General features: G+C 48.7%; 1 protein-coding gene across 1 annotated transcript in view; it reads right to left on the bottom strand.

The window, feature by feature from the left end:
* Nucleotides 1-20,600, bottom strand: part of CLSTN2 (calsyntenin 2) — a 609,016-nt gene extending 588,416 nt beyond the window's left edge. The window contains exon 1 of the mRNA XM_041734226.1: nucleotides 20,371-20,600. Within this exon, the coding sequence (XP_041590160.1) occupies nucleotides 20,371-20,482 (112 nt within the window). The 5' untranslated portion in view covers nucleotides 20,483-20,600. The remainder of the gene's footprint in view (nucleotides 1-20,370) is intronic.
* Between the last annotated feature and the right edge of the window lie 4,736 nt (nucleotides 20,601-25,336).

Genomic DNA, 25,336 nt, shown 5'->3' with positions numbered 1-25,336 from the left:
GGAGGAAGCCGAATACAGGAGAGGTCATGTCATGCGCAGGCTCTGCTCAGTAGCCCCAGCTGAGCTCAGACCTTGAGTCGGCCAGGCCCAGGCACCATATGTGTGAGTAAAGAAACCTCCAGGTGATCCCAACCAATCCCCAGTCATTTAAGGCTGCAGACATCATGGAACAGAGGCAAGCTATCCTCCCTCCTTCCCTCCCTTTTATCTAAATTCCAGAGCCTTGGGACCTATGAGCATAATACAATGGTTGCTTTCAAACAGTAAGTGTGGGATAGTTTGCTGGACAGCAATAGATAACCAGATCACCAGACTCTCATATGCCAAGTGTTTTTTGTCCTTGGGCTCACTTTATCTTTAGAGCAGCATCTTGAAATAGGACTTAATATACCAATCTTAGAGGGCACCTGGGTGGCTCAGTGGTTGAGCATCTGCCTTCAGCTCCGGTCATGATCCTGGGGTCCTGGAATTGAATCCCACATCAGGCTCCCTGCAGGAAGCCTGCTTCTCCTTCTGCCTGTGTCTCCCATGAATAAATAAAACCTTTAAAATATATATATATATTATATATATATATATATATATATATACACACATATATACATATATACACACACACACACACACCCATCTTAGAGATGAGAAATCTGATGCCCAGAGAAGTGAAGCAACTTTTCCAAGATCACATAGCTTCCGTGTGATATAATCAGAACCAAGTCAGGATCCATATACTATTTATATACCCTACATCAGTCAGCCACCCAGAATAAAGAGAACTTCTTAAATAAATTAGATGTTGTATTCAGCACCTGAAATGGCCTATTTACATATATTTTATATGCTGATAACACCTAAAGTCATTTGGTTGTCAAAAAAATAAAAACTACTATATCCCATCCACTTGAGCTGGGCCATGTGGATGGAGCTTAACGAAGCTAAGCTGAGGGCCTGATTCACATCCGACTGACTGTTCAGCTGACAGTGGCTCAGTGCACTAAGGCTCTCAGACAAAAATCAGTCAGATTTTGTAGCACCTTACCTGGAATAAGAGAATGATCATGGTAATTCAGACCAGTGGGCAAGCTGGGGTGAGTGTAGGGGAGAGATTTTTCATTCTGTCGGCTGTTCCACATCGTGAAAGAAGTGTCGCCGTCAGAGGTAACTGCTTTGCAAATTCACTTATAGGTGCTCTGAGAGAATGCTGAAAATAGACACTTGAGAAATCTGGCTGCGATCAAGGGCCAGATGTTGCCCTAGACGTGTGAAGGATTGTGTGCTGCAGGCACTCGGCCTAATTCAACTCACGTCACCTCAGGAGGGTGGGTATGTACCTCAGCCCAGAACTTGGGCAAGGAGCTGGGGCTACCCTTCCCTCAAGGAGCCTTAAGAGTCCTGGGCCCAGAAGAAAAGCTGCCAGCACCGCCAGGCCATCTGCGTGCCCTGGTTGCAGAGCACTACATAGGGCATTTGTTGCAGGGAGGCCCTCTAACCCCAGCGTGTTTGAAGGAATGGGTGTGTAAGTGCCACACATGGGCATTTGGTGTGCAGTGAAGGGAGATGCCACCAAGAGAGATGTCCTTGGAGACTGCAGAGCTGTCAAGTCTGACCAGATGTGCCAAGAAACTCCAGTGTCCAGATCCTGAAATATAAGACTTACCCTGGGGGACGGTATGGAGGAAGAGCCCAGAGAGCTCAGCATGCACCCCCTATAAAATATCTTCACTTCCTCTATCAGTTTGAGGTCCCTCTATCAGTTTGAGGTCCCTCCGAAGCAGGCCCTGCATGAGTCAAGGATTTGGGTGCAAGTGGTGCGTCTGGAAAGATGATATAAGGAAAGACCAGTAAATGTAGAAGCCAGTAGCCATTGGGGGTGCATGGAGCCCACACCTCAATAGGACCTCGAGGAACTGTGTGCAAGGCTGCAGATGTTCTCTTACCAGAGAGACAAGGGTTTTGGGGTACTGATCCACCAAGTCCTGTCAGTCACTGGCTGAGGACCATTCCTGGGGGCGTTAATTCCCTGGGGTTCTGACTTGGCACCCATACAGCCAAAGAAAGGTCTCATGGCCAGAGAGAGCCACAGGCAAAGCGCCACTGGTGCTGGAAGTAGGGCCTGAATGCATGAAAACAGCAGGAGCAGAGGGAATGTGGACAGCGCCCTACTGTCATCTGTTACAATCACAGTCCATGGCCACGTAAATCCCCTCCCCACACACACCCCCATGGCTATTGTCAGGTATCCATCCAACCTGCATCTCATTGAGTCTGATGACAGCGCATGCTGAAGAGGGGGTCATGACCCGCCATAAGCTCCAGCCTACACTGCACATCCCCTCTGAGGAGGAAGCCCCTAATTCCAAGCCACTGGTAACAGGCTCCACCTAACTCAATAGCTATTCTATTACTCTAGCCCTGCTGAATGGGTAGATGGGGAAAGAGTTTGCTCTTCTTCATCCTAACTGGCTCTTGGTAGAACTGGGGGCCATCAAAGATTTGATTTTGCGACCACCCTCTGGTGTAGGGAGGTCTGCTCCTGAGCCCCCTGGCAAAAACAAAACAAAACAAAACCGTACTCCACAAAACCACTGAACCCTAGGACAGCCTAAGTATAACCACTGACCTTAATTGCTGCCAAAGACCATCATACCTGGAACTCGATATAATCCATTTAGGGCATTTTTTTTTTTAACTTGGAGAGTGAGAGGATGCTCAAATGGGAAACAAATAAATAGAGAAGGTCTGAATTTATCTTGAAATACCAGAAAAATAACAGAACACCATGCCCTAGACACTTGTTTCACTCCCCAAGTTTCCTGTTAGAAATACTTTTGTCTGGCTGGCAGAGGTATTTCATACAACCTCAGGCTTTTACTGCCATGATTTTACCTTTCCCAAGTTCAACCATTTCAGGCAAATCGCTATGTAAATTCCTCATGAAGTTAGAAAAGATTCCACTTTCAAAAAAATCCCCAAGGAACCAATGTGGGGGGAGGGGGGGGCCAGATGGGCGGGGGAGGGGCTACCAAAGCCATCTCAGGGAAGGAAGCATTTTAGTAATAAGTTGGAAGAGTGGGTGTAAGAATTCTCCCTCCCACCCAGGCTCTTCTCTTTATTCCATACAAGCTGGGTCTGTGCGGGAGCTTGCAGGGAAGCTGCTTTTAAATTCACAGCTTATAGTCCATTATAATTGAAAATATGGTGACGCATAAGAGATGATGTTGATTTTAGAATCAGAATGTCAACCAGGTCTTCTCATTTCAGAAATACATACATCCCTTAGTGCCCTGAAGTTACTGTTGGGCTGAAATTTTTATAAACTCCACTCCAAGTCAAATATTACAGAACTACCAAATGTCACTGAACTACTTATTGAGGGGATATACCATTTCCTATTAAATCAAAATATTAAAATGCATTTTCATCTCAAAGTTACTGAAGCTCTCCTTGGCAATTCAGCCTCTCTCCTAGTAACACCTCAAGCTTATGCGAAGGAAGGAAGAAAAACAAGACACCTAGGGATTAAAAACAAAACACAATAAAAACCCTCATCCTCTACATTATGAAGGAGAACACTAAGGAAGAATCTTCCATCCAAGAGACCAGTGTTTTAACTGTGAAATATTAGTATTGACCATAATAAATACTCTGTCCTGTGTGTTGGGAGTTTAATCCATTGGGTTATAAACATAAAATAATGTTATTTCTGCCCCCCTATCATGCTATATCAACCTCCTCTTTCCCACTGGGTAGAAACTGCCTCAAAGATACTCTGGCCCAATTTCACAGCTTTTCATTCCCTTTCAATTACTAAGGCTCAATCCAGGTCATTTTTAACATCAATTTCCTATCTTCTCCAAATATCTACTCTCTCTGCCCCCTCCAAAGGCAAGGCATCCCCAAATCTCTGTTGAGGGGCGAAGTGTGGTCTGCCCCCCTTCCCTCCAGCCTGCTCTTGTGCTCACAAAGTGGAGAAGCAGAAGAGGGGGAAGACCAGGGGATATCTCTATACTTAACAAGGCCAAGTAGCAGTTCTCCCTTCCACTGGTCTAAATAATGTTCCAGTACATGGTTAATGGGCTTCATAAGACTTCCAATGCCTCACTGGGAAGCCTTAATCTTGAGAAGACCTTCTTGTGAAATGTGACAACTTCGTTCAGTCGTCCAGGCAGCATTTTCCCGTTTTTCCCCAAAAGGCACCCAGAAAGACTATAGCTCCAGAAATTATCTACCCTGTAAAGCAATTTCAGCCTGCAAGCACATATGGGATCCATCTTTGGTGTCTCCTATAACTGGGAATGTGTAAGTGAGTGAGTGTGTTGCAGGTGTCCAGGCATCTCTTGGGCTGAATGCCCCAACACATCATCTAGAACTCTACAGTCTCTTCCTTATGCCAGTGGTACCGGACTGGTTCAGCTAAATATTCTTTGTGTAGCTTTAATAAACCCCAAGTTTTCCAGGAATACAGCTATCCTATAAATTGAGGCCAGAGTGTACTTTGTCTTGCTCAGGACTTCACCAGAAATATCTCACCATTTCTAAACATTACGTCACCCCAATACTGCCCATGACATTTGAATTGCCAAATACAACGCACCTAGATCCATGTGCATTTATTGCGTGGGATTCACAGCAAGCATCTAACTCACTACTTCCTCCCACAGAGTTGGGCCCAGGGCATTACAAAGTATTTTATTATATGTTTTCCTTTGAGTTCCTTTATATTTCAGTTAAGGCATTATACTGATTTGTTAAATTATGTATACTAGCAGGCAATAACATTACCAAGTTTCATTTCAGGAGAATAACAGTAACAGGAGCAGTACAAAATATTTTTTGTAGAAAGGGGCCATTGGTTCTGACAGGGATGACAACCAGTGGTCTAGATTCATAATCCTTTCAGTTTATCTCCCTGTTATGGATCCTCAGACTTTAGTAAAACCCTGATGGGTCCAAGCTCTAGCCTTGATGTGGGAATAGAAGGAAATGCTCCCACTTGAGCCAGGGCTACAGGAAGATGGTATCCCTCTCCGGTCTGGATCCCTAACCCAGCCCATGTGGGGAGTGGCAGCACGATCCACAGAAAAACCTCTGCTCCTAGAAGGGAGACGTCAGGATCAGAATCAGAGCAGTTAGCCACCTGCCCTGCCCCTGCTCCACAGCTCATATCCCTGCCCCAACCCCGGGAGCTTTTCTTCCCAATGCCAGCCTCAGAAGTTTTAGGTTTTGGTCTGGATAGGGAAGGTGGGGTTTCCCTGTGCACAGTGCCAAATCTTTAATGCTCAGTACAAACCAGTATATCCTTAGATCCAGAAGTAAATGTTTTTACTTTGGGGAGATTCCCACTTGCTCATTTTTTGTGGACTACATGCACAGCCTAGAAATTTCAGCACATCCAGAAGTCTATACCTCTTCCTGATTGCCTGCTTCCCTAGCTGTGGGGGGAGAATTTCATGGGCCTCATCCCATGTGGCCATCCCATTTTAACTGATGACAGCTTTTCCTACTTAAAACCTCATTCTTGCCTCTACATATCCATGCATCTGATTCCATATCAAAGTGCTCTTAATGATCTATTTGGAAATGAAAGCATGCTTTATATACACAGGACTTCTACAATCTAGGGTCTAAGAGAATGCTGACGGGAATACACAAGATCCACAGGGCAACACAGAAGAGTGTGGTGGGGAGAGTATTAGACCCACAGCAGCCGATGGTCACAACTAAATTCTCATCAGTGCAGTCACAGAAGATGCTCTCCCAACTGTGCAGTGTTCAATGCTACAGATTAAAGACGGAGCTTACAACAAAGCTATTTCACCGATGGGAAAGTTAATTTACATTACTTTTCCCAGAAGATACACTCTGACAATGGCCTCCAGCATCATCAGCACCTAACCTGTCTCATACCCAGCAAGTCACCCACCTCCAGCCTGGCTCCACTTCTCCATTCTGGAATGTGCCAGCAATGCCAGGGAGAGCCAGTGCCCTGCCTGTGATGCTGACCTTTCCTGACCAAATCATCCTACCGCATCAGCCCTACTCTGGTATGTCTGCACTAGGAAGATGGGCACTGGAGACCCAGAGGGATGAAGGAGAATGCTGAATCAAGGAAAGCTCCAACCCAACCCTGCAACCCCCACAGGGCAAAGAGCTGGGTTCCTGGGAGCTCCAGCTGTCACTTATCCACCCATCCTACTCCCTAAACGTCTGGGGACACAGGAACGAGATACTGGGGACACAGATACTGACCTTGCATGGTTGAGTGAGGGGCAAGGAAGCAGGTGACAATACAATCTGATAAGTGCCACTGGGGGAGGGGGGGTTCTGTATGACAGCTGTGTAATAGGGGAGGACGAAAGGGGCCATTGGTTCTGACAGGATAGATCACCCCCTCCTTTGGCCAGGGGGTACACAGGGATGGATTCCCAGGAGAGGTGCCCACAGTGAGGGCTGCTGCCTGGCAGGGCAATATTACAACAGCAGGTGAGGCATGGTGTGCAGCAGCACAGAGGCAAAAGAGAGCCCCATGAGGCAGCGAACTGGGGCTCATAACCACAGAAGCTATCCACAGTAAGCATCAGGTTGTCTCATGCCAGGACCCAAGGCTGAGAAGACACTCAAAACCCACTAGCACTAGCAGCCAGCATGGGCAGGAGCCCAGTTTCCTAAGAATCTGGAAAATTTGTTTTTGAATGTGTCCAGCCACTGTCAGCTTTTAAATGACAGAAGGTATGTCTTATAGACACATCCACACAATTTGGGCACAGGAATTGGTATCAGTCTGACATGGTTTGAGCACGACGACAGAGATCCATCTGCTTCACACATTCTCCACACCCTCCAAATGTCCTGCTATGCTGCCCTTAATGCCACCAATATGTGACTGCTTAACTCTATAGGTAGAGCAGTGCTCTCTCTTTCTAAAAGTAAACATCACCAAACAAGACCATGCATCATGTCTCATTACCTTAGTTTACTGGAAAGTTACATGTGCTTCCTCTCTGATAGATGATATAAGTAGAGCTTTAGGCACCAGTGTCATATTGACTTGGGGCAGGAATCATGGTGGCCCCAAATCTCCTATATTAGGAGCCCATTTGGTTGGAAGTGTTCCAGGTGACTTGTTTTGGAACTGTGGCTACATAGTGAGTCCTCAGTCTTTAATAAGAGTGAGTAGTTCTGATCAATAGAAGTGGCAAAGTTTTCTAAAAATACTTTTCTCACATCTTCCCACTGGACTGAGAAAACCGTAATATGAGGTTGAGGATGATTTTCATCATTATTCATAATATTTTTTTGTGCTCATGATATTTATCAGCTGCAATGATATATTTACATTATATATCATGCAACATATAACTATTACTGTTTCACACTTCCACATTTAGAAAATAATTCTTTTTAATTTTTTTTTATTATTAAAGTTCAATTTGCCAACATTTAGCATAACACCCAGTGCTATTCGTAGTATTTTGAACAGTGGCTACAGAGAGTAGCCAACCCTACCTCCAAAAGCAGATCTTTGTGCCCCTAAGGTCTTGATAAAAGAGACCCCAGCATGGTGGGGGTGAGCAGGAAGGGTTATTGCAGGGCAGAGAAAAGTAAAATGATATAGGTGCTTAAAGGCCGACTCAAATATTTTGTCAACCTTTCCCTTTTCGCCCATGGGCTCTGTAACAAAGGAGTGGTGGGACATGTCTGGAAGCAAAACCCCAGGAAAAGCTACAGTTTCAAGAAAGATCCTTGGCTGGTCTCTGACTTGAATTCCTCTAGGTAGGAGGGCTGGGATTATCTACTGGAAAATTAGGGTGGAGAAGAGGCAGGGGGTTGTTCAAAGAGGAAAAAGATGCAAGTGCAATTTTAAAAAATGCTATATTCATGATATCTAATTAAAAGAAAAACAAATCACTGAAGAGTCTTAAATTTTAAAATAAATAAGCAAGATATAACCATCTTGATATTTCTGATGATGGTGCAATAAAGCAGAAATGATTTACTTTTCTTTAGGAAAAAAAAATAGCCAACATAAAAGCCAAGAAGGTAAAATCTAGATCTTGAATGTTAAATCCTTTTTACTTTTATTATGAATAATTTCAGCCTCCTCTCCTATTCCAAGGATCATTCACCCTCCCACAAACAAAAACAAGCAAACAAAATAAAAACAACACCAGGAAAAAAAAAAAGAAAAGAAAAGAAAAGAAAGGAGGGAAAGAAAGAAGGAAGTGAAGGAAGGGAAGGGGAAGGAAGGGAAAGGGAGGGGAGGAAAAGAGAGAAGGAAGGAGGGAAAGGAGGGAAGAAGGGAAGGAAGGAGGGAAAGAAGGAGGGAGGGTGGGAAGGAGGCAATGAGGAAAGAAGAAGGGAGGGGAAAAATGGAAGAAGGGAGAGAAGAAGGAGAAGAAGGGAAGGAAGGTGGGAAAGAAAGGGAGGGAGGGAAAGAAGGAAGGAAGGAGGGGGTAAGGGAAAGAAGGGAGAGAGAGAGGGAGGAAAAGAGGGAAGGAAGGAGGGAGGGAAAGAAGGAAGGAAGTGAAGGAAGGGAAGGGGAGGGGAGGGGAGGAAAGAAGGGGAGGAAAAGAGGGAAGGAAGGAGGGAAAGAGGGAGAGAAGGGAAGGAAGGAGGGAGAGAAGGAGGGAGGGAGGGAGGGAGGGAAGGAAGGAAGGAAGGAAGGAAAGAAAGAAAGGGAGGAAGGAAAAGAAAAGAAAAGAAAGAAAAGAAAAGAAAGAAAAGAAAAGAGAAAAGAAAAGAAAAGAAAAGAAAAGAAAAGAAAAGAAAAGAAAAGAAAAGAAAAGAAAAGAAAGAAAAGAAAAGAAAAGAAAAGAAAAGAGGGTGGGTGGGTATTAAAATCCCATGAACTTCAAACTACTTCCTTTCATTCCCCAGAGTTTCTGTGAATGTCCGAGTGATGGCTCCTATTTTAGCTCTTGGCTCTAAGTCCTGATTGTTAATCCCAGACTGGGTCTCGAGGGAAGAAGCTGGGACAGTTCACAGCAAAGAGATGTGTGCCAAGAAGTGGGGGCTGAGCACAAGGAGCTGAAATTCTAGGGCTGGGTGGGCTTAAAGTGCCCTTGCATGTGGGCCTAGAGGATCAGAGTAAGTGACTTCCAACTCCAGAGCCCGAGAGGAGAATCTCCCACACTCCAAACTTGTTCTACACTCTATTTCCTGTCTAACCATTAGTGATTCTCATTCCTTTGGGTTAACATTGCCCATGGTAGGTTTGGAACCACTAGCTACAGGGCAGACTGTTATCTGACATGAATTGCATCTCAGAACGGTCTGGTTTGGGGAATATAGTGAGAATCTGCCCCTAAGACAGCACTTGTGGATTTGAGAACTTGAAAGAGCAGAAAGAGTTGGAAAAAGAAAATTCAGAACCTCAAACAACCAAACACTCAATCACACTAAGCAAATTCTTAGAGTCTCCACCCCTTATTCTCTGAAAGCTTTCACAATGCAAGCCCCCATCCTCTTCCTCTCCCCTGTGTGCCTATCTTCAGGAGGCCTGGGGCAATGACACGAAGTCCTGCACACAGGCACGGCCCCCGCAACACATGGGACATTCCTGGCGACGAGCTACAGCAGAAGACCCAGATCCTCACTCAGGAAATTTTCCTGGAGAAACAGGCTTTTAGGTAGACAGAGAATGAATCCTTCCTCTCTCAGGGTCTCCATCTCCATCCCAGCAGGTGAAGAGATAGCAGTTCCTGCCACCCATCTACCAGATGGACCTGAAGAGACACCCCAGAGGAAAGGTTAAATCCCATTTCCATTTCCCTGTCACTCCTGTTTCTTCTCCCATTCACATCCCATGTCTTGTTCACTGGCCCATCCTCAGTGTCTAGATAATCAAGAGTAGCGGGTTAAAGACGGGATAGAAGCCAGCCATGACCCTCTAGATGCCTGGGTGGTTACTAGGGTCTCATCACCCACACCCACTTGGAGATGCCCTGTTCACAGCCAAACCCAGGGCTGCTGGGGTACCTATTACACAATAAGGCCGAAGTTTCCTTAGAGCATTTGGCCTGAGCATCAGACAGAAGCGTCTCTGGCTTCAGGTAAAGAATGACATGCTAAGCGTTTCCTGGCAGCCCAGAGAGCGAGCCTGAATACCTACCCATGTTCTCAAGCTACATAAGTCCAGGATAAACTGTACTGCCGCAAAGGAAATCATAAATAATGCATCCTAAGACCAGGACTTCAATATCTTTGAAGGGTTTCATTTCTCCTCCCTTCCAACTTTGATATATGTACTTACTTAACAAGGGTCTGGGGAGGGTTAATTGAATTAATATATGTAAAGTGCTTTGAGTTTGAAGAGAATACGCAATATAAATGGAAGTGTCACTAAAAAGGTTAATCTAATTTACATCTAACACTTTCAGTTCATGGTGTTAATGAACTATATCCTTTTAGAGAGTGATTAATTTATAGAAATGTGATTATTTTTCCTAATGCTATATATGGGTCAGCTTCTCCTATTACTATATCTAACTTTGTAGGAGAATTCAGCATTTTATAAATTAAAACAATAAATCAAACACCCCTGTAATGGCTATATTTCATTAATTACAAGGAGACATGCATTAGATTAACATTTATCTGTTTTAATTAATTTGCTGCAATGCAGCTATCCATGCAAATTGGAAAACGACACATCAACTTGACATAATATTAACAGTTTTGACTGGTTCTTCCCGGAAAATTTATGGACCTGCAGCTGTTGCATTCTTGGGTAACCATGGTGACCACCAGCTGTGTGACACATGCAGGCTGTACATCAAAGAGCTGGGAAGGAACTTAACACTAAATTCAAACTTCTCCTGAAAATATACTTAACTAAATAGGTAAGGCAGTGTAAAAGAAAATGATGCGGGGTTTTGTTTGGGGGAGTTGAGTCTCAAAGTCTCAAAACAAATTTCTTAAATCTGATCACCTTCCTTTCGTAGACACTTTATCCCTTCAAAGGGCATTCAGAGCCACTTCCATGTGGATACTCAGAACTTTTGAGGGTAGAGGAGGGAGGGGGCACAAAGCCGACCCCAGAGGAGTGAATGATTTGCCCCCTAGCTTCACACTGAACAGTGGGTCCAGGTCCCAAGACGTCATTCTCCACAGTGACTTTGTCAGACTTGTTTGAAGACTGCAGATTTAACTATATACTACAACAGACATCATGGACATGCAAAGTGGTGTAAGTCACAAAAACGATACTTTTCTTTTTAAGTCAGTCAAATTTCAGCCAATCAAGCATTTTTTTTAAAAGATTTTATTTATTTATTCATGAGAGACACCACAGAGAGAGGCAGAGACACAGGCAGAGGGAGAAGCAGGCTCCATGCGGGGAGCCCGATGCGGGACTTGATCCCGGGACTCCAGGACCATGCCCCAGGCAGAAGGCAGCACTAAACCGCTAAGCCACCCGGGGATCCCCAAGCAAGCATTTTTAGAGCAATGAGAGTAGCGCTTATAGCCTTTCTCAGTGAGAATTCCAATGGCATCTGCCGGACTTGACGCCCTCACACATTTTGGTGTGGTTAATGTTCTCCTAACTCATCTGTAGAGCTCAGTGTTTTCAACTTTTAAAGTGAATGCCATTAATTGGTTTGGAAAGTCAGATAACTAAAAGGGGGAGGCCTGATGAGCAGTTCCTACCAGTGCCCAAGGGCAGGAAGGGCACTCACCAGGAGAAATGTGCAAGAGCAGGGCCCTGAGGGACTCACAGCCATCATGGGTGGCACCACCCAGCACACATTCACTACCCCCACACTCAGCTTTCACTATGAACCTTGGGCAGTGCCGGACACTGGTCACACAGAGGTGACCGGGATTCTTTCCCCGGGAGGGCCTCACAGTCTACCTGGGGAGGCAGGAAGGCAATAGGCTTTTTTTTTTTTTTTTTAAGATTTTATTTATTTATTCATGCGACACAGAGAGAGAGGCAGAGACACAGGCAGAGGGAGAAGCAGGCTCCGTGGGGAGCCCCATACAGATCCCAGGACCCAGGACCAGGACCTGAGCCAAAGGCAGACGCTCAACTGCTGAGCCACCCAGGTATCCTGGCAATAGGCACTTTGATGGGGGAACTAGAAGTGGTAAAATATGGAACAGGTCACCACCTGGAAGCAGCTTTGTAACCTATGTTAAAGAAACAAAGCATTCTTTGGGGGAATTGTTAGTAGCCAATGGGAGTACTTCTCAGATTTGGCTGGGCATCAGAAATACCTGAGAGCTTTGAGGCAACCTGGTGGCTCAGGTAAGCTTCTGCCTTTGGCTCAGGTCATGATCCCAGAGTCCTGAGATAGAGGCCTGCATCAGGCTCCCGGCTCCATGAAGGTCTGCCTCTCCCTCTCCCTCTCCCTTGGCTCAAGAGCTCGCTTGCTCTCTCTTTCTCAAATAAAGAAATAATTTAAAAAAGAAAAAAAAAAAAGAAAAGAAATACCTGAGAGCTTTAAAGGAAATCTCAGGTCCTAGCCTAGAGTAACTGCACCAGAATCTCCGTGGGTGGTTCTAGGCATCACTGCTATTTTACAAGTGGTTCTACTATGCACCCAGGGTTGAGAATCACTGACACAGTGGAGAAGACTCTGAAACTAGACTTCATGGATTCAAATCCAAGCTCTACTCTTTTACTAGTTGGGTGAACTGGGTAAGTAGCTTAACCTTCCTGGCCTTGGTTTTCTTACCTTTAATTTAATAAGAGCATACTTATTATCCCCATTGAGTTGAGTAGCTAGAAGGCTAAATGAGTATTAATACCTATAAAGCACTCAGAGCAGTGCCTAGAAATAGTCAGCTCTTGGTAGATGGCTGTATTTGCTATCTGGAAATTGCTGGAAAATTCTTTGAGAAGAGAGGAGGCCTGATGAGAAGTATGGGGAAAACCATCAACTTTTATGGCAGAGTTTGGAACTATCTTGAGAGGCACTATCATCAGAGGTGAGGCTCCCTGATCTCAGAAAGCAAGTGGGCCCTCACGTACCCCTGCTTCAGAGGTGGCTTGGGTTATAAGAGTGCAGGCACAAGTTCTCTGCAGATGCTTCCTGTCCTAGCCTTTGCCCTATGAATATGTGAGCTACTAGAAGGGGTTAAGGTAGGGCTGGGAGAGGCAGAAATGTGGGAGAGAGCCTGGTTTCCTCTAGAACAGGAACTGGTGTCCTCCTCCCTCTCATAACCCCCACAGCACCCCTTTCAATCCCAGGGCAGTGGCTACAGCATGTGGCAGAAGGATTCCAGTACTAGGGTCTCCATGGCAGCAAAGATCCTGCTGTCTCTGGAAGTAGAGAGTCAGGGACATCGAGGGGCCATGCTGTTCAGATAGTGGGCATCACAAGTGGTAGCCTGTGACAGAGAGAAACTTGAAGCCATTCCGAGAGTGCAAAGCTATTCTCAAAACCCTGGGACCCTACCAGCCCCTAGTATGAATGGTGCAGGATGGATTCATGAGGACTAGGATGGAATTTCCTGTAGGCCTGGTGAGACTGGAGTTAGTGCTACCCTTCCTGATAGCAGTGTGAGGGAGGGGTGAGGAGGAGGTCAAAATTAAAATTTAGCACTTTCATTGCAACACCTGCTGAATAAGGTAGTAGCAATGGGCACGGAGAGACATGGGAAGGTTCTAGATATTCATGTATAGAATCAACTGGACATGATGAAGGATGGGGTGTGATGGAGGAGAGAGAAGCATGCTGGAGGAGTCCTGGGGCTCTGACTTGGGTGAGTGCACATCCAAATGAAGGCCAAAGAGTAACAGCAGATTCCTGGAGGGAGATAAGAGGTGGGGCACACATGGGACTGATGGTCCCCCAGAGCATCCTAGAGGAGGCAGACATCAATGAGCCTCTGAGCAGGGCTCAAGATGAGCTAGAAAATAGAAAAATTGGTCAGGGCCAGAGATGACCCTGGGAGAGCTGATGCAAGCAGAGGGCATTGAGCTGGGGACAAGGAAGGTCCTGAGAATGTGTAAGGATAAGAGCCGGTTCCAAGGATTAGAAAACCACTAAGGGATAGCAGAAGTGGGCTTTGGGTGACATTGTCCAAGACATCACTTGGCTCTCTGGGGCAGGATTTACAATCACCTACAAGCAGTAAGACCTCTTGGTCTGATTTCTGGCTCTGTTGCTTGCAGGCCCTGTGGGGGTTCCTTTACCAACCCATAAACTGGGTATTTGTGAAAAAACAATTGACATATATAATCATGCCATGACATGAGAAGAAAAGGCAGCCTTATGAGTAGTCAGGCACCTGCTACTCCATCTACACCATCTCCTCCCACTCTTGCCATGTTCACTTTTCAGCATCCCCACCTCATTCTCCCCAGAACTCAGTCTAATATATTTGAAAGCGTTCATGGTATCCTTTATTCATCCTGCCTAATGAAGGAGTCAGAAGGAGGCCATGCTTAACCCAAATGAAAGACCAGCTACAGAGCTCTTTCTGGTGCAGGAGACCCCTACAAGCACATCTCAGGCCACGCAATGCAGACAGCTGCCTTCTCTGTGTGGGGCCAAGCACAACTGTGATGGGAGGTGAGAAAGGCTTCAAGCTGCCTGGACCAGAAGCCAGAAGCCATGCTTACTCCTCATGGCGCAGCGAATCAGAGAAAGGCTTGAAAAGAAATGGACTCTTTTAGCAATTTTGTGGTGAAGCCCAAATGTTCTCAGACAGTGAGGAGATGCCTTTTCAAGGTAGGAAGAGCCTCTCTTGACTCCACTCAGACCCTTCCCCGAGCAGTCTTCACATCACTCTGGTCGGTAAGCCCGGGTGATGTGGGAAATCCATGTCTATCACACTGTTCTGGGTTCAAATGTCAGTTCTACAATCTCTAAGCTGTGAGACCATGAGCAAGTTACTTCACTTCTCTGGGCCTCAGTTTTCTCAGTAAAGATGGGATAGTCAAAAAAAAAAAAAAAAAAAAAAAGATGGGATAGTCATTCTACCTGCATCACAGGGTTGGGGTTAAGACCAAACTAATGGACGCCTGTGAAATGCTGAAAAAAGTGCCTGGCACACAGTGTGCATTCAATAAAAATTTGTTCTTTTATTAGCTCTGTAATCTGTATGCAGAAATGTATTCTCTCTCTCAAAAAAAAAAAAAAAAGGAAAGAAAGAAAAGAAAAAAATGGGGTGCCTGGGTAGGTCAGTCAGTTAAGCGTCTGACTCTTGATTTCCACTCAGGTCATGATCTCTAGGTCATGAGATCAAGTCCTGTTTCAGGCTCTGCGCTGGGCACGGAGCCTACTTGGGATTCTCTCTCTCTCTCTCTCTCTCTCTCTCTCTCTCTCTCTCTCTCCCTCCCTCCCTCCCCTGCCTTTAAAAGAAAAAAAAAAAATGGAAAACAAAGGAACACATTTGGCCATGGCTGAGCTCCCTCTTGACTCCTACCTGTGTGCCAATCATGTGCATTCCTACCAGCCTGCATTCACCGTCCTGCTCCCCCTCCTATCTGCTTACCCAGCTCCTATTCACCCATCAAGCCCCCTTTCATTTTCTCAGTAAATCTTTCCTGACTTCTCCCATCCTTGCCAATTTCTTCTTTTTCTCCAAGATTTTTCTGAGATCTCTAGTGCACAATCTACCCTTTCCCCATCAGCTATGAAGTTCTCCAATAGTACGTGTCATGTGTGATGTCTGCCCTACACAGAGTGTGAGCTCTTTGATATCTGGAACTTGCTTTATCTTTTTGTTCCCCTCACGGAGAATAACAGAAGACTGAGAAGTAGCTCCTGGCTGATAAGGCTAAAGAACAGGGCCCAGCGCATGTCTGCATTGGCCTCTCACCCGACGCACCCTTCTCTGTCACCCCCCAGCCCCGCCTTCTGCGGATGCTCCCTCAAAGCCCATTGCATGACCGTTGTGGATGAATGTCTGTGTTCCCTCAAGATTCATATGTTGAAACTCTATCCCCAAAGTAATGGCATTAGGAGGTGGGGTCTTTGGGAGGTGATTGCAGTAAGAGGGGGCCATGGGGGTGGAGCCCTTCCATCAACGGGATTAGTGCTCTTATAAAAGTCAGGAGAAAGCCTGCTTCTTCTCTCTGCCCTCTACCCTTTGTGTGGGTACTACGAGAAGCCAGCAGTCTGCAACCTGGAAGAGACTCTCACCAGAACCTGACCCTCCTGGCATCCCGATCTCAGACTTCCAGCCCCCAGACTGTTTGAAATCAATTGCTGTTGCTTACAAGCTACAAAGTCCCCAGGATTTTTGTCACAGCAGCCCCACCTGGTTAAGATGGTGTCCCTCCATCCTACACAGTCCATGTCTTGAGCTTAGTGGTGGGCCAGACAAGCAATAACAAAAATAATCTGTTTCCAGCTGCCATTTGGTTATCGTACCTTGGGTTACCTTCTTCTATATAAACAGGCATCATCAGAGGTTGTCTTAAGTAAAACAAGAATGTGTCTCTGCTTCCTGGAATAGAAGGGCTCAGAAGAAAGTGCTAACTGGGTGGGGAACTCTCCTAACAGCCCCAATCAACCACAGACCTTTCCTCCAGAGACCAGAACCCACACACCTCCAGATCTGGCTCACCGAGACACGTTTATTTACTTATACAGCACACATTGCTGAGTCCTTCCTCTAGGCTCTCCCTACATTAAGTACCAGGGCTTTTGAGATGAGTGAGAAGGGGGCCCTGGCCTCGAAGGTGTCCACAGAGTAATGAAGTGGTAAATGTTTTCTTTTTTTTTTTTTTAAGATTTTCTTTTCATGAGCGACACAGAGAGAGAGGTAGAGACCTAGGCAAAGGGAAAAGTAGGCTCCCTGAGGGGAGGCTGATGTGGGACTCCATCCCAAGACCCCAGGATCACAACCTGAGCCGAAGGCAGACACTCAACCACTGAACCACCCAGGCGTCCCGGTAAATGTTTTCACAATTCAAGCCAAACGTGTATGAATGTGCACTTACATTTATACACAGTATTTTCCACACATATGCACATACACACAGAGAGAAAACAGAGCTTGGGCTGAGAAAAGACATGAACAAAGCTACTGAACTGCCAAGAGGTCAGCAAGAGGAGGTTACACCAAATCTCAGACTCTAGAACCGTGTTTACGTGACCAATGATTATAGTCACTATGTATTTAGTGCCATTTGCATGCCATGAACTGGGCTAAATGATTTCTAAGCCCTCTCCAGACAACCACCTTGCAAGATAGATTTTTTGTATCCCCCTTTTATAGATAAGGAAACTGAGGCTCAGAAAGCTTAGCTAGTTTACTCAAGATTATCTAAGTAGGAAGCAGTAGGACCAGGACTAGAACCTGGGTTTCTCTAAGTTCAAATTTTACTCCATACAGGAGAGGAGAAAGCATCTCAAACATCTACGTCAGGAAACAACAGCACCTCAACTGCAAACAGGTGGAGCCACTAAGCCCATCACTACTGACTGCTCAGCTTCCACCTGCAGACCCCGCAGCAGCACGGCCCTAGAGAGGCAGGATGAGATTCCAGCCCTCAATGCTCACAAAGCGGTGCTGGGGACAGACGAGGAGCACAGGTGTGCCAGAGCGAGAGCCACAGTGTTCTGGGGGTGACCATTCTGGGAGATCAGTCCGGAAAGGTTCCTAGGGGACGCTATGTCTAAGCCTGACCATGTGATGAGTAACAGAAGGGATCAGGCTGAGGAAGGTGACCTTTCAGTCTGAAAACATAGTCCAGAGGATCCATGAGCACATCCTGGTCCGGCAACCAGAGGGTTACATTCGGGATGAATGGAAGTTGGTCTTTTCAAGGAATCCAAGAAGCGTTCATCTTTTTTGAAGAGCCAAGACAGAGAGGAGCAGAGGGAAGTGGTTATAATCACTGTCTGGGCACCAGATTATTTCAGAAATTGGGAATATGTTTGCACTGCAAGTTCAGCGGTTCTGTGAAAATCCCAAATAGTTGTACGGCATTAGCTGCTCAAATCCCTGCAGCCAGAAGCAAGGAATACAAAGGCCAAATGAGCCATGCACTACAGACCTTAGGGGAGCCCAAAGCTGGGAAGGCACGTTTCCAGACAGTTGTCCGGAGGGCACATTCAACTCTTGCCAGGCAGCTTGACGCCACGCTCCCTATTTTCTTCTACACGTGATACAGAATTGTATGCAGGAAGAAAACTAGGTTTTGTTCAGTCTTCTTCACACGTCTTCCCGACTTCTCTCTTTCTCCAGGACGGGAGTAACAATGCTACGAACCTTAGAAACGGCAGTCAGGGGCAGTAGGAAGCACACCTTTACTATTTATTGCACATGTTCTTCAGAGATTATGTGAGATTTGAGAACGTAAAATGCAAGTGCATTGTCATAAGGAAAGTCAGTCCTGTAAATACCGACTAAAGTGTCATAATGAATGTCTCTGTTTTGATCAACTATTACACATTTGTCTTTAAAAAAAAAAAAAAAATGCAGCTAACAGCGCTCTTTGCAGCCCCCCAGTGGTTAGAAGGGGAAAGAAAGAAGAAGGGGGACTCAGCAACTCTCATTCCTCTAGGGCCAATCAACTTTTTACATTGGAAAGACAAATGGCTTGTTTTCGCCGCGAAATGAGTATATTCTAAGTGAAGGAGATGACAAATGTTGGTTAAAATGCAATAATTGTACACATAAACAGTGAATCACTGGTAGCCTGGATTTTTTTTTCCTTTTTCATCTTCCTCTCTTAATCTCTGCAAAGCTTTCTATTCTGACCTGAGAACTCTGCAGTGCATAAGCACACCAGGTCCTCTACCCAAACAAGCTTTCCACTTTTCCTCACTTGATGCAACCTCTCCTGTTTGCAGACATCTGCTTAGAAATATACCCTTTGTTCTGCTACAAAGTGATGAAAAAAATCTTTAAAAACATGTCATCTGCCTGTTTAACAAAGTATCTATATGGGAGAAGGAGGGCAAAAGGTTTGGAAACTCACTGTTTTTAATTCTTGTTTTTACCAAAACGGCAGTCTCTCAGTATGATCCCTCCTATCAGGGACTCCTCTACCACACTTTGAGACATTTTCCTAATGAGTTTTTCCTTGTCTTCTAAAAAAAAAAAAAGAAAGAAAGAAAGAAAGAAACCGCTTCTCAAGAATAGGGGTGGCGTGGCCGGATTGCTGAAAAGAAACAGGATGTCTGCTCGTGAATTAGTTTCAAAACCATGTCACCAAAAATGTAAGGTTAAAGGATCAGCAGGCACTCTCCTATTCGTCTCAAATGTATCATTCACAAGTTGTGGGAGAAGCATCCCCGAGGTCCGGGGGTAGCAAACTGTCCCCCTCTCGCTCTCCTCACCCTGCAGGTCTACACCCCTCCCTGAGCCCCTGGTAAGCTGTAGTCCAAAGCTCGCTTGCAAAACCGGGCTGCCTCTAATCGGGAACCTGTTCATCTACAGGTGCAAACCCCCCGTCCTTTGACGATGGTCAAACAAGATTTCAGCGACCCCGTTCCCGCCTCTCGGTTACCTGGCAGGTTTGGCCACAGCCCCCAAACCAAGCGCACAGCCTGCTCGTCAATAGCGCCAAGAATCAACAAGTTACCACCCAGCTGGGCGCTCCTGCCTCCCCAGCGCCCCCCGCCGCTCCGCTCCCCCTGCTCCTGCCTCGCCCCTCCCCGCCCCGTCCCGCCGGCACGTGACCGCCCCTTTCGGACCCGCCCTCCGGCCGCCCCTACCCCGGCGCCCCCGCCCCCTTGCACCCAGGCAGCTGTCAAAGTCCGCCGCTCGCCAGCCTACCGTCTCCCTGCAGCGCCGGGCGTTCCCCCGGACCTGCCTTCGCTCTGGGAGGGAGCAGCGGGGAGATGGGACCGTGCACCGCACCGGGTGGGCGGGGGAGGGGCGCCAGGTGGGCGCCAGGTGGGCGCCAGGTGGGCGCCTCGGCCCGCAGGTGCCCGAGCGCGGTGGGATTGGCCGCGGGGGGGCTCGCGTTCCCGGCGGAGCCTAGGCGAGCCAGAGGGGGTGCTTCCCCGGAGCCTGCAAGTTTCCACCCACCTCCGGGCTGGGGACGCGCTCTGCTCCGTCCTCGGATTCCCCCTCGGTCGGGGCAGGAGCCGACAACTGCCTCCCCCCACCCCGCGCCCGCGCCCTGCTCAAGCGGTCCCCGGGCTGCAGCCCGCGTCGCCCCCACCCCTCGCCACAGACAGCCCCAAAGTTGTCCAGACCCCGCAGCCCTCCCCTTCTCCCCCGTCCCTCGGCCCCGCCCAGGGTTGGGCTGGCGTCTGCAGGTGCAGCCTCTCGGGCCCGGGCGCAGGGCGCTCACTTCGGGGATCCCGAGCGCACCGAGGCCGGGGCAGCTGCGGCAAGGGGGGGCGTGCACACGCGGCGTGAGCCCGGGCGCCCGGCTCGCACCCGCACCCGCACCCGCACCCGCGCGCCCGCCCGGGCCCTCCTCCGGCGGGAGGAAACTTCCCCAGCACCCACCTTTAGCCGCGAGGAGGCGGCGCCGCCGGCTGCCCCCGCCGCCGCCGCCGCTGCCGCTCCCCACGCCCAGCGCCAGCAGGAGCGGCACCCAGCACAGCCTCCCGGGCAGCATCCTCGCCGCCGCCGCCGCCGCCCGCTCTCCCCGCTCTCCCCGCCGCCGCCGCCGCCTGCGCTCTCGCCCTCGCGCTGCCTGCGGGTGCGCTGGGGGCGCCGCCGCGCTCGGCCTCCGCCGCCCGCCGCCCGCCAGCAGCCGCGCTCACTGGCGCGGACCCGGAGCGGCTCCGGCGCTCACCCCGGGACGGCCCGTGACGTCACGGAGGGAGGGAGGCGGCTCGTGCATATTCATGAGCCGCGGACTCGGGCCCCGCTCCCCGCCTCCGCGCTCCCGGCGCCGCGGCCCCGACCCCAACTTTCCTCCCGCGTCTCCGCGCTCCCGGGCGCTCGAGCTGCGGGGGGACCCGGCTCCCGGGGGCCGCGGCTGCGGGGGGGGCTCGCCTGTCCCCCTCCGGCTCCCCGGAGAGTTCCCGCGGGGAGGGCGGGTCCCCGGAAAGCGGTCGCCGGGGCGCGAGCGTGTGTGCGGGGCTGGGGCCGCCCCCGCCACGCCCTTGGAGCCGGCGCCCGGGCGGAGGGGCGCGGGCTGCGGTCCCGCCCTCGGCCCCGCGTCTGCACGGCCCGGGCAGGGGGGGGGGCGCGGAGAGCCGCCGGGCGGGGGGGGGGCGCGGAGAGCCGCCGGGCAGGGGGGGGGGCGCGGAGAGCCGCCGGGCGGGGGGGGGGGGGCGCGGAGAGCCGCCGGGCGGGGGGGGGGGGCGCGGAGAGCCGCCGGGCAGGGGGGGGGGCGCGGAGAGCCGCCGGGCAGGGGGGGCCGCGGAGAGCCGCCGGGCAGGGGGGGGGGCGCGGAGAGCCGCCGGGCAGGGGGGGGCGCGGAGAGCCGCCGGGCGGGGGGGGGGGGGCCGCGGAGAGCCGCCGGGCAGGGGGGGGGCGCGGAGAGCCGCCGGGCAGGGGGGGGGGGCGCGGAGAGCCGCCGGGCAGGGGGAGGGCGCGGAGAGCCGCCGGGCAGGGGGGGGGGGCGCAGAGAGCCGCCGGGCAGGGGGAGGGCGCGGAGAGCCGCCGGGCAGGGGGGGGGGCGCGGAGAGCCGCCGGGCAGGGGGGGGGGCGCGGAGAGCCGCCGGGCAGGGGGGGGGGGCGCGGAGAGCCGCCGGGCAGCGGGGCCTCCCGGGCCGCGAGGGCCAGCGCCCGCCTCCGCACCGTGTTGGAGCGGCAGGTGCGGGCTCCCGAGGCAGGGGGCGCAGCCCCGCGCGGGCAGGCCGGGGCCTCGGGCCAAACTTCCCTGCAGTACGGTACCTTGAGGCAAGGAGTTAGCACCTTTCCGTGGTCACCCCACGTATCTAAGGCCAGGCCGCCTGACGTCATGCCTCGTAACGTTTGAGGCCATTAACTGTCAGTCCCCTGAGAGCAGGGCCGGCCCCTCCCACCCCGAGGCCACGCAGGGCTGGTAAAAGCATCAGTTCACGTTAACGGCTCAGAATAAACCCTTGACATGTGTGCAGATACGCAGGGCCCATGTCGCGCACAACCCGGGATTCGTAAGGAATAAAGAAATACAGAAACAAAAGTTAGTTATTCACGGATGCAACGCATTTACTGAGCACCTAGACAGGTGGTATTACCTGCCACTGGGCACTGGGCTAGACAGACACCAGAGGTCCAGTGGCCAAAAAGAGTTGCCTGTCTGCTCTCAAAGCCTCTGTTTCCCCTCTGAGAAGCGAGAGAGGGCAGTACAAGGCAATTGCAGTGCTCTGTAAATGTTATGGTCCTGCACATTCTTCATGTTGCTAGATATGAGCCTATACAAATCAATTAACAAAATGTATATATTGCAACAGTGTCTAAACAGCATCCTATAATTAATAACTGTTGTTTAGGGTGCTCCACAAAGCCATAAAATCCATTAACAGCCCTCCTGCTGCTCAGGCTTCCAGCACCGCCCTGGCAGCTCACCCAGCAGTTCTGAAGGCCAATTCTTCTGCATCTCCCTGCTTGGGCTGGCAGGGGAGAGAGGGGCGGCACCCCACCCCCACCCCAGCAGTGAAGCATAGCGGCTGCAGACAGGCTCAGACCAAGCAGGGCACGTCACTGCAGGTCTCTTTAACCTGCACAACCACCACTCCGCGCTATTATTATTTTCATTTCACACATAAGGAAATAGAGGCTCCGGTAAGTTAGGTAACATCCTTGCTTGCCTAAGATCAAAGAGCTAATAAATGCACTAGGCCAACACCAGAATCTTGCATTTTGCCGACTTGGTATCCAGATCTAGAAAAGATGGCAAGGAGAAGGGCAAGCTGACCCAGGCAAAATCGAGGAGACCAGCAAATACAGGAGAAGGATAAATCTGTCTCATTTCCTTCCATTTACACTCCATCCAATTGCATATCTGCCTCGCCTTCATTTTCCCTAACCATCAGACTTCCTTTAATGACTGATCTGCGCTGTCCCTTGATACCATTCTACAGGGTTTCATTAGGACCCGTTGGTTATGGTTAGTCTCAAAAATTTTACATGAGATTTCAAATGCAGACTAAATAATGAGAAAGAAGAGAAAATACAGCTGATTGGAAAACATCCCCCACCCAATGTAGCTGATCACCAAGAAAGAACACAACAGAGAGACACCAAAGAGCAGGCCAGTGACCAAGAGACACAGTATTACTGGCCTCCTCTACAAATGGGGTTAAAAACAATGCCTATTGGGATCCCTGGGTGGCGCAGCGGTTTGGCGCCCGCCTTTGGCCCAGGGCGCGATCCTGGAGACCCGGGATTGAATCCCACATCAGGCTCCCGGTGCATGGAGCCTGCTTCTCCCTCTGCCTGTGTCTCTGCCTCTCTCTCTCTCTCTCTCTCTCTCTCTCTCTCTGTATGACTATCATAAATAAATAAATAAAAATTAAAAAAAAAAAACAATGCCTATTGAAGGGAGACAAAGTGCACTAGTGGCCCCCATTTGTTCATGTCTCCCTAATTCCATTCCCTTCGAATATGCTATTCTATTTCAACTTAAAGCTTGGCCATATGACTTGCTTTGGCCAGTAGGACAGTCACACGCATGTTTCCTTTTCCTTTCCTTGGACCTCTGCCACCATCATAAGAACAAGGCCAGGCTAACCCTACAGGAGGGTGAGAGACCGTATGGAGCAGAGCTGAGCTGTCCCACCAGCCAAGGCCAGCCCAGGCTGGTTAGTAGCAATCGACTCCTGGCTGAGCACAGTTACATGAGCAAGCCCAGGAAGATCAGTCACGCCTTGCCCATATCAGAGTTGCCCAGCTGACTCATAGGTTCTTGTATTAAGCTGCTACATTTGGGGCAGGGGGTTTGGAGGGGGTTGATTAAGGAGCATTACACCTACTTCATAAGGTCATTACAAGAGAAAAATGAGAAAACGTATGTGAAATATTCAGTATGTTGCCTGGCACAGAGTCAATGTCCAATAGATATAAAAATGCCCCCCCCCATCTCTATTTCTCAAGTCTCTGAAATGCCACTCATAACTCGGTTTTGTTTGGAAGAAAGGCACCAACCTGGCTGAGGGGATGAAAGTAAGTTCAGCCCTGGAAATACTCAGGCCTCAAGAACTTAAAGTCCACGTCAACTGTGTGGAGCACTGCTGTGCTCGGTGCTTCTTCTGGGCCACTGCAGATGCAGAGAGTGGGTAAAGCAACCCAACAGTTAATGCATCACATGGTGCCAGGCTTTGCAGTGGGGGGTTGACATTCCATACTTCCCTTAATCCTTGCAACAGCAGGTATTATTTTTCCCTATTTTATTATAACCAGATTACTGGCTTAGAAAGTTTGAGTAACTTATCTACATTCATGTAATTATGCAGAATATGAATTCGTGTCTGCCTAATTCCAAATTCCATCTTTCTCCCACACATCATTGTTTTGAGAAGGCGTGTAGAAAAAGTAAGCAGTGAAAAATAGTTTTGTATCAGAAAAGGTAGCTTTGGCTATTTGATTTTTTTTCCCGTCTTTATCCACCATCACCTCTGAGAAATAAATAACCAGCTGTCACCAAAGTAGTAATACAAATCTCCAAATTTGTTGAGGTCCTACCCTTTATTTTTGACTTACTATTGGCACGTGTTTCTTTAAAGACCAGGCTCAAAATATGGTAAGCAGGATGGTGTAAGGCCTTGGTCACTTTAAGCCCCAAGCCCAGGGGTCCCACCTGGTGGTGCAGTAATGAATTTCAAACAATTTATTTGGGTCAATAGATTTTAATAAATAAATAATTTTCCTGTTCCAGAAAATACAATCTAAGAGGAACAGGCCCAACATAAGACCAGCCAAACCCTCTTGTTTTCAGTAGGGTCATTAATGCTTTGCCCAATTAAGCACCAAAACACAGCCCCTGAATAATTTAAACTGGGTAAATGAAGAAAATAAATAAATTACAGCAGCTTGTGGAATCTTCTTTTTAAAAATAAAATTAATCAGAGGTTTTCTGTTTTTCATTTAATTCAATTAAAAGTATTTAACTGTAAAAGAAAGGTTGAAAATCTGATCCTTGAAGACCTGAGGCCATTAATTGTTCCCCTCCCTCATCCTGGCAGGTAAAGCCAGGTTTTCATGACCCAAAAGCAATTGGACAGGTTACAGAATTTCTAACATCTCTCAGATGTTTTGATGCTAGTGCAGACACTGCTGCTGCCAAAGGAGCTTTTTAAAGTTTAGGCATTTCTCTTCAGGAAAAAGCAAGACAAGCTTGTTCGTGACCAAATCCAGCTCATGTTCAACACTATTTAGACATGAGTGTTTTATGCTTGGCAAGGCAAAGTGCCCCGACTAAAAACAAATATGTCATTGATTATAGCAAGGAATTAGTCCAGTATTCTCTCCTATACTTCCCTTGGACTTGTGTACCTTGAGGCAATTAAAAACAAAACAAAACACAATCATAAAATCC

This window comes from Vulpes lagopus, chromosome 19 (assembly GCF_018345385.1).
Source record: "Vulpes lagopus strain Blue_001 chromosome 19, ASM1834538v1, whole genome shotgun sequence".
NCBI lineage: Eukaryota > Metazoa > Chordata > Mammalia > Carnivora > Canidae > Vulpes > Vulpes lagopus.
The sequence above is the reverse complement of the archived record's forward strand: the minus strand, read 5'-3'. Positions and strand labels throughout refer to the sequence as shown.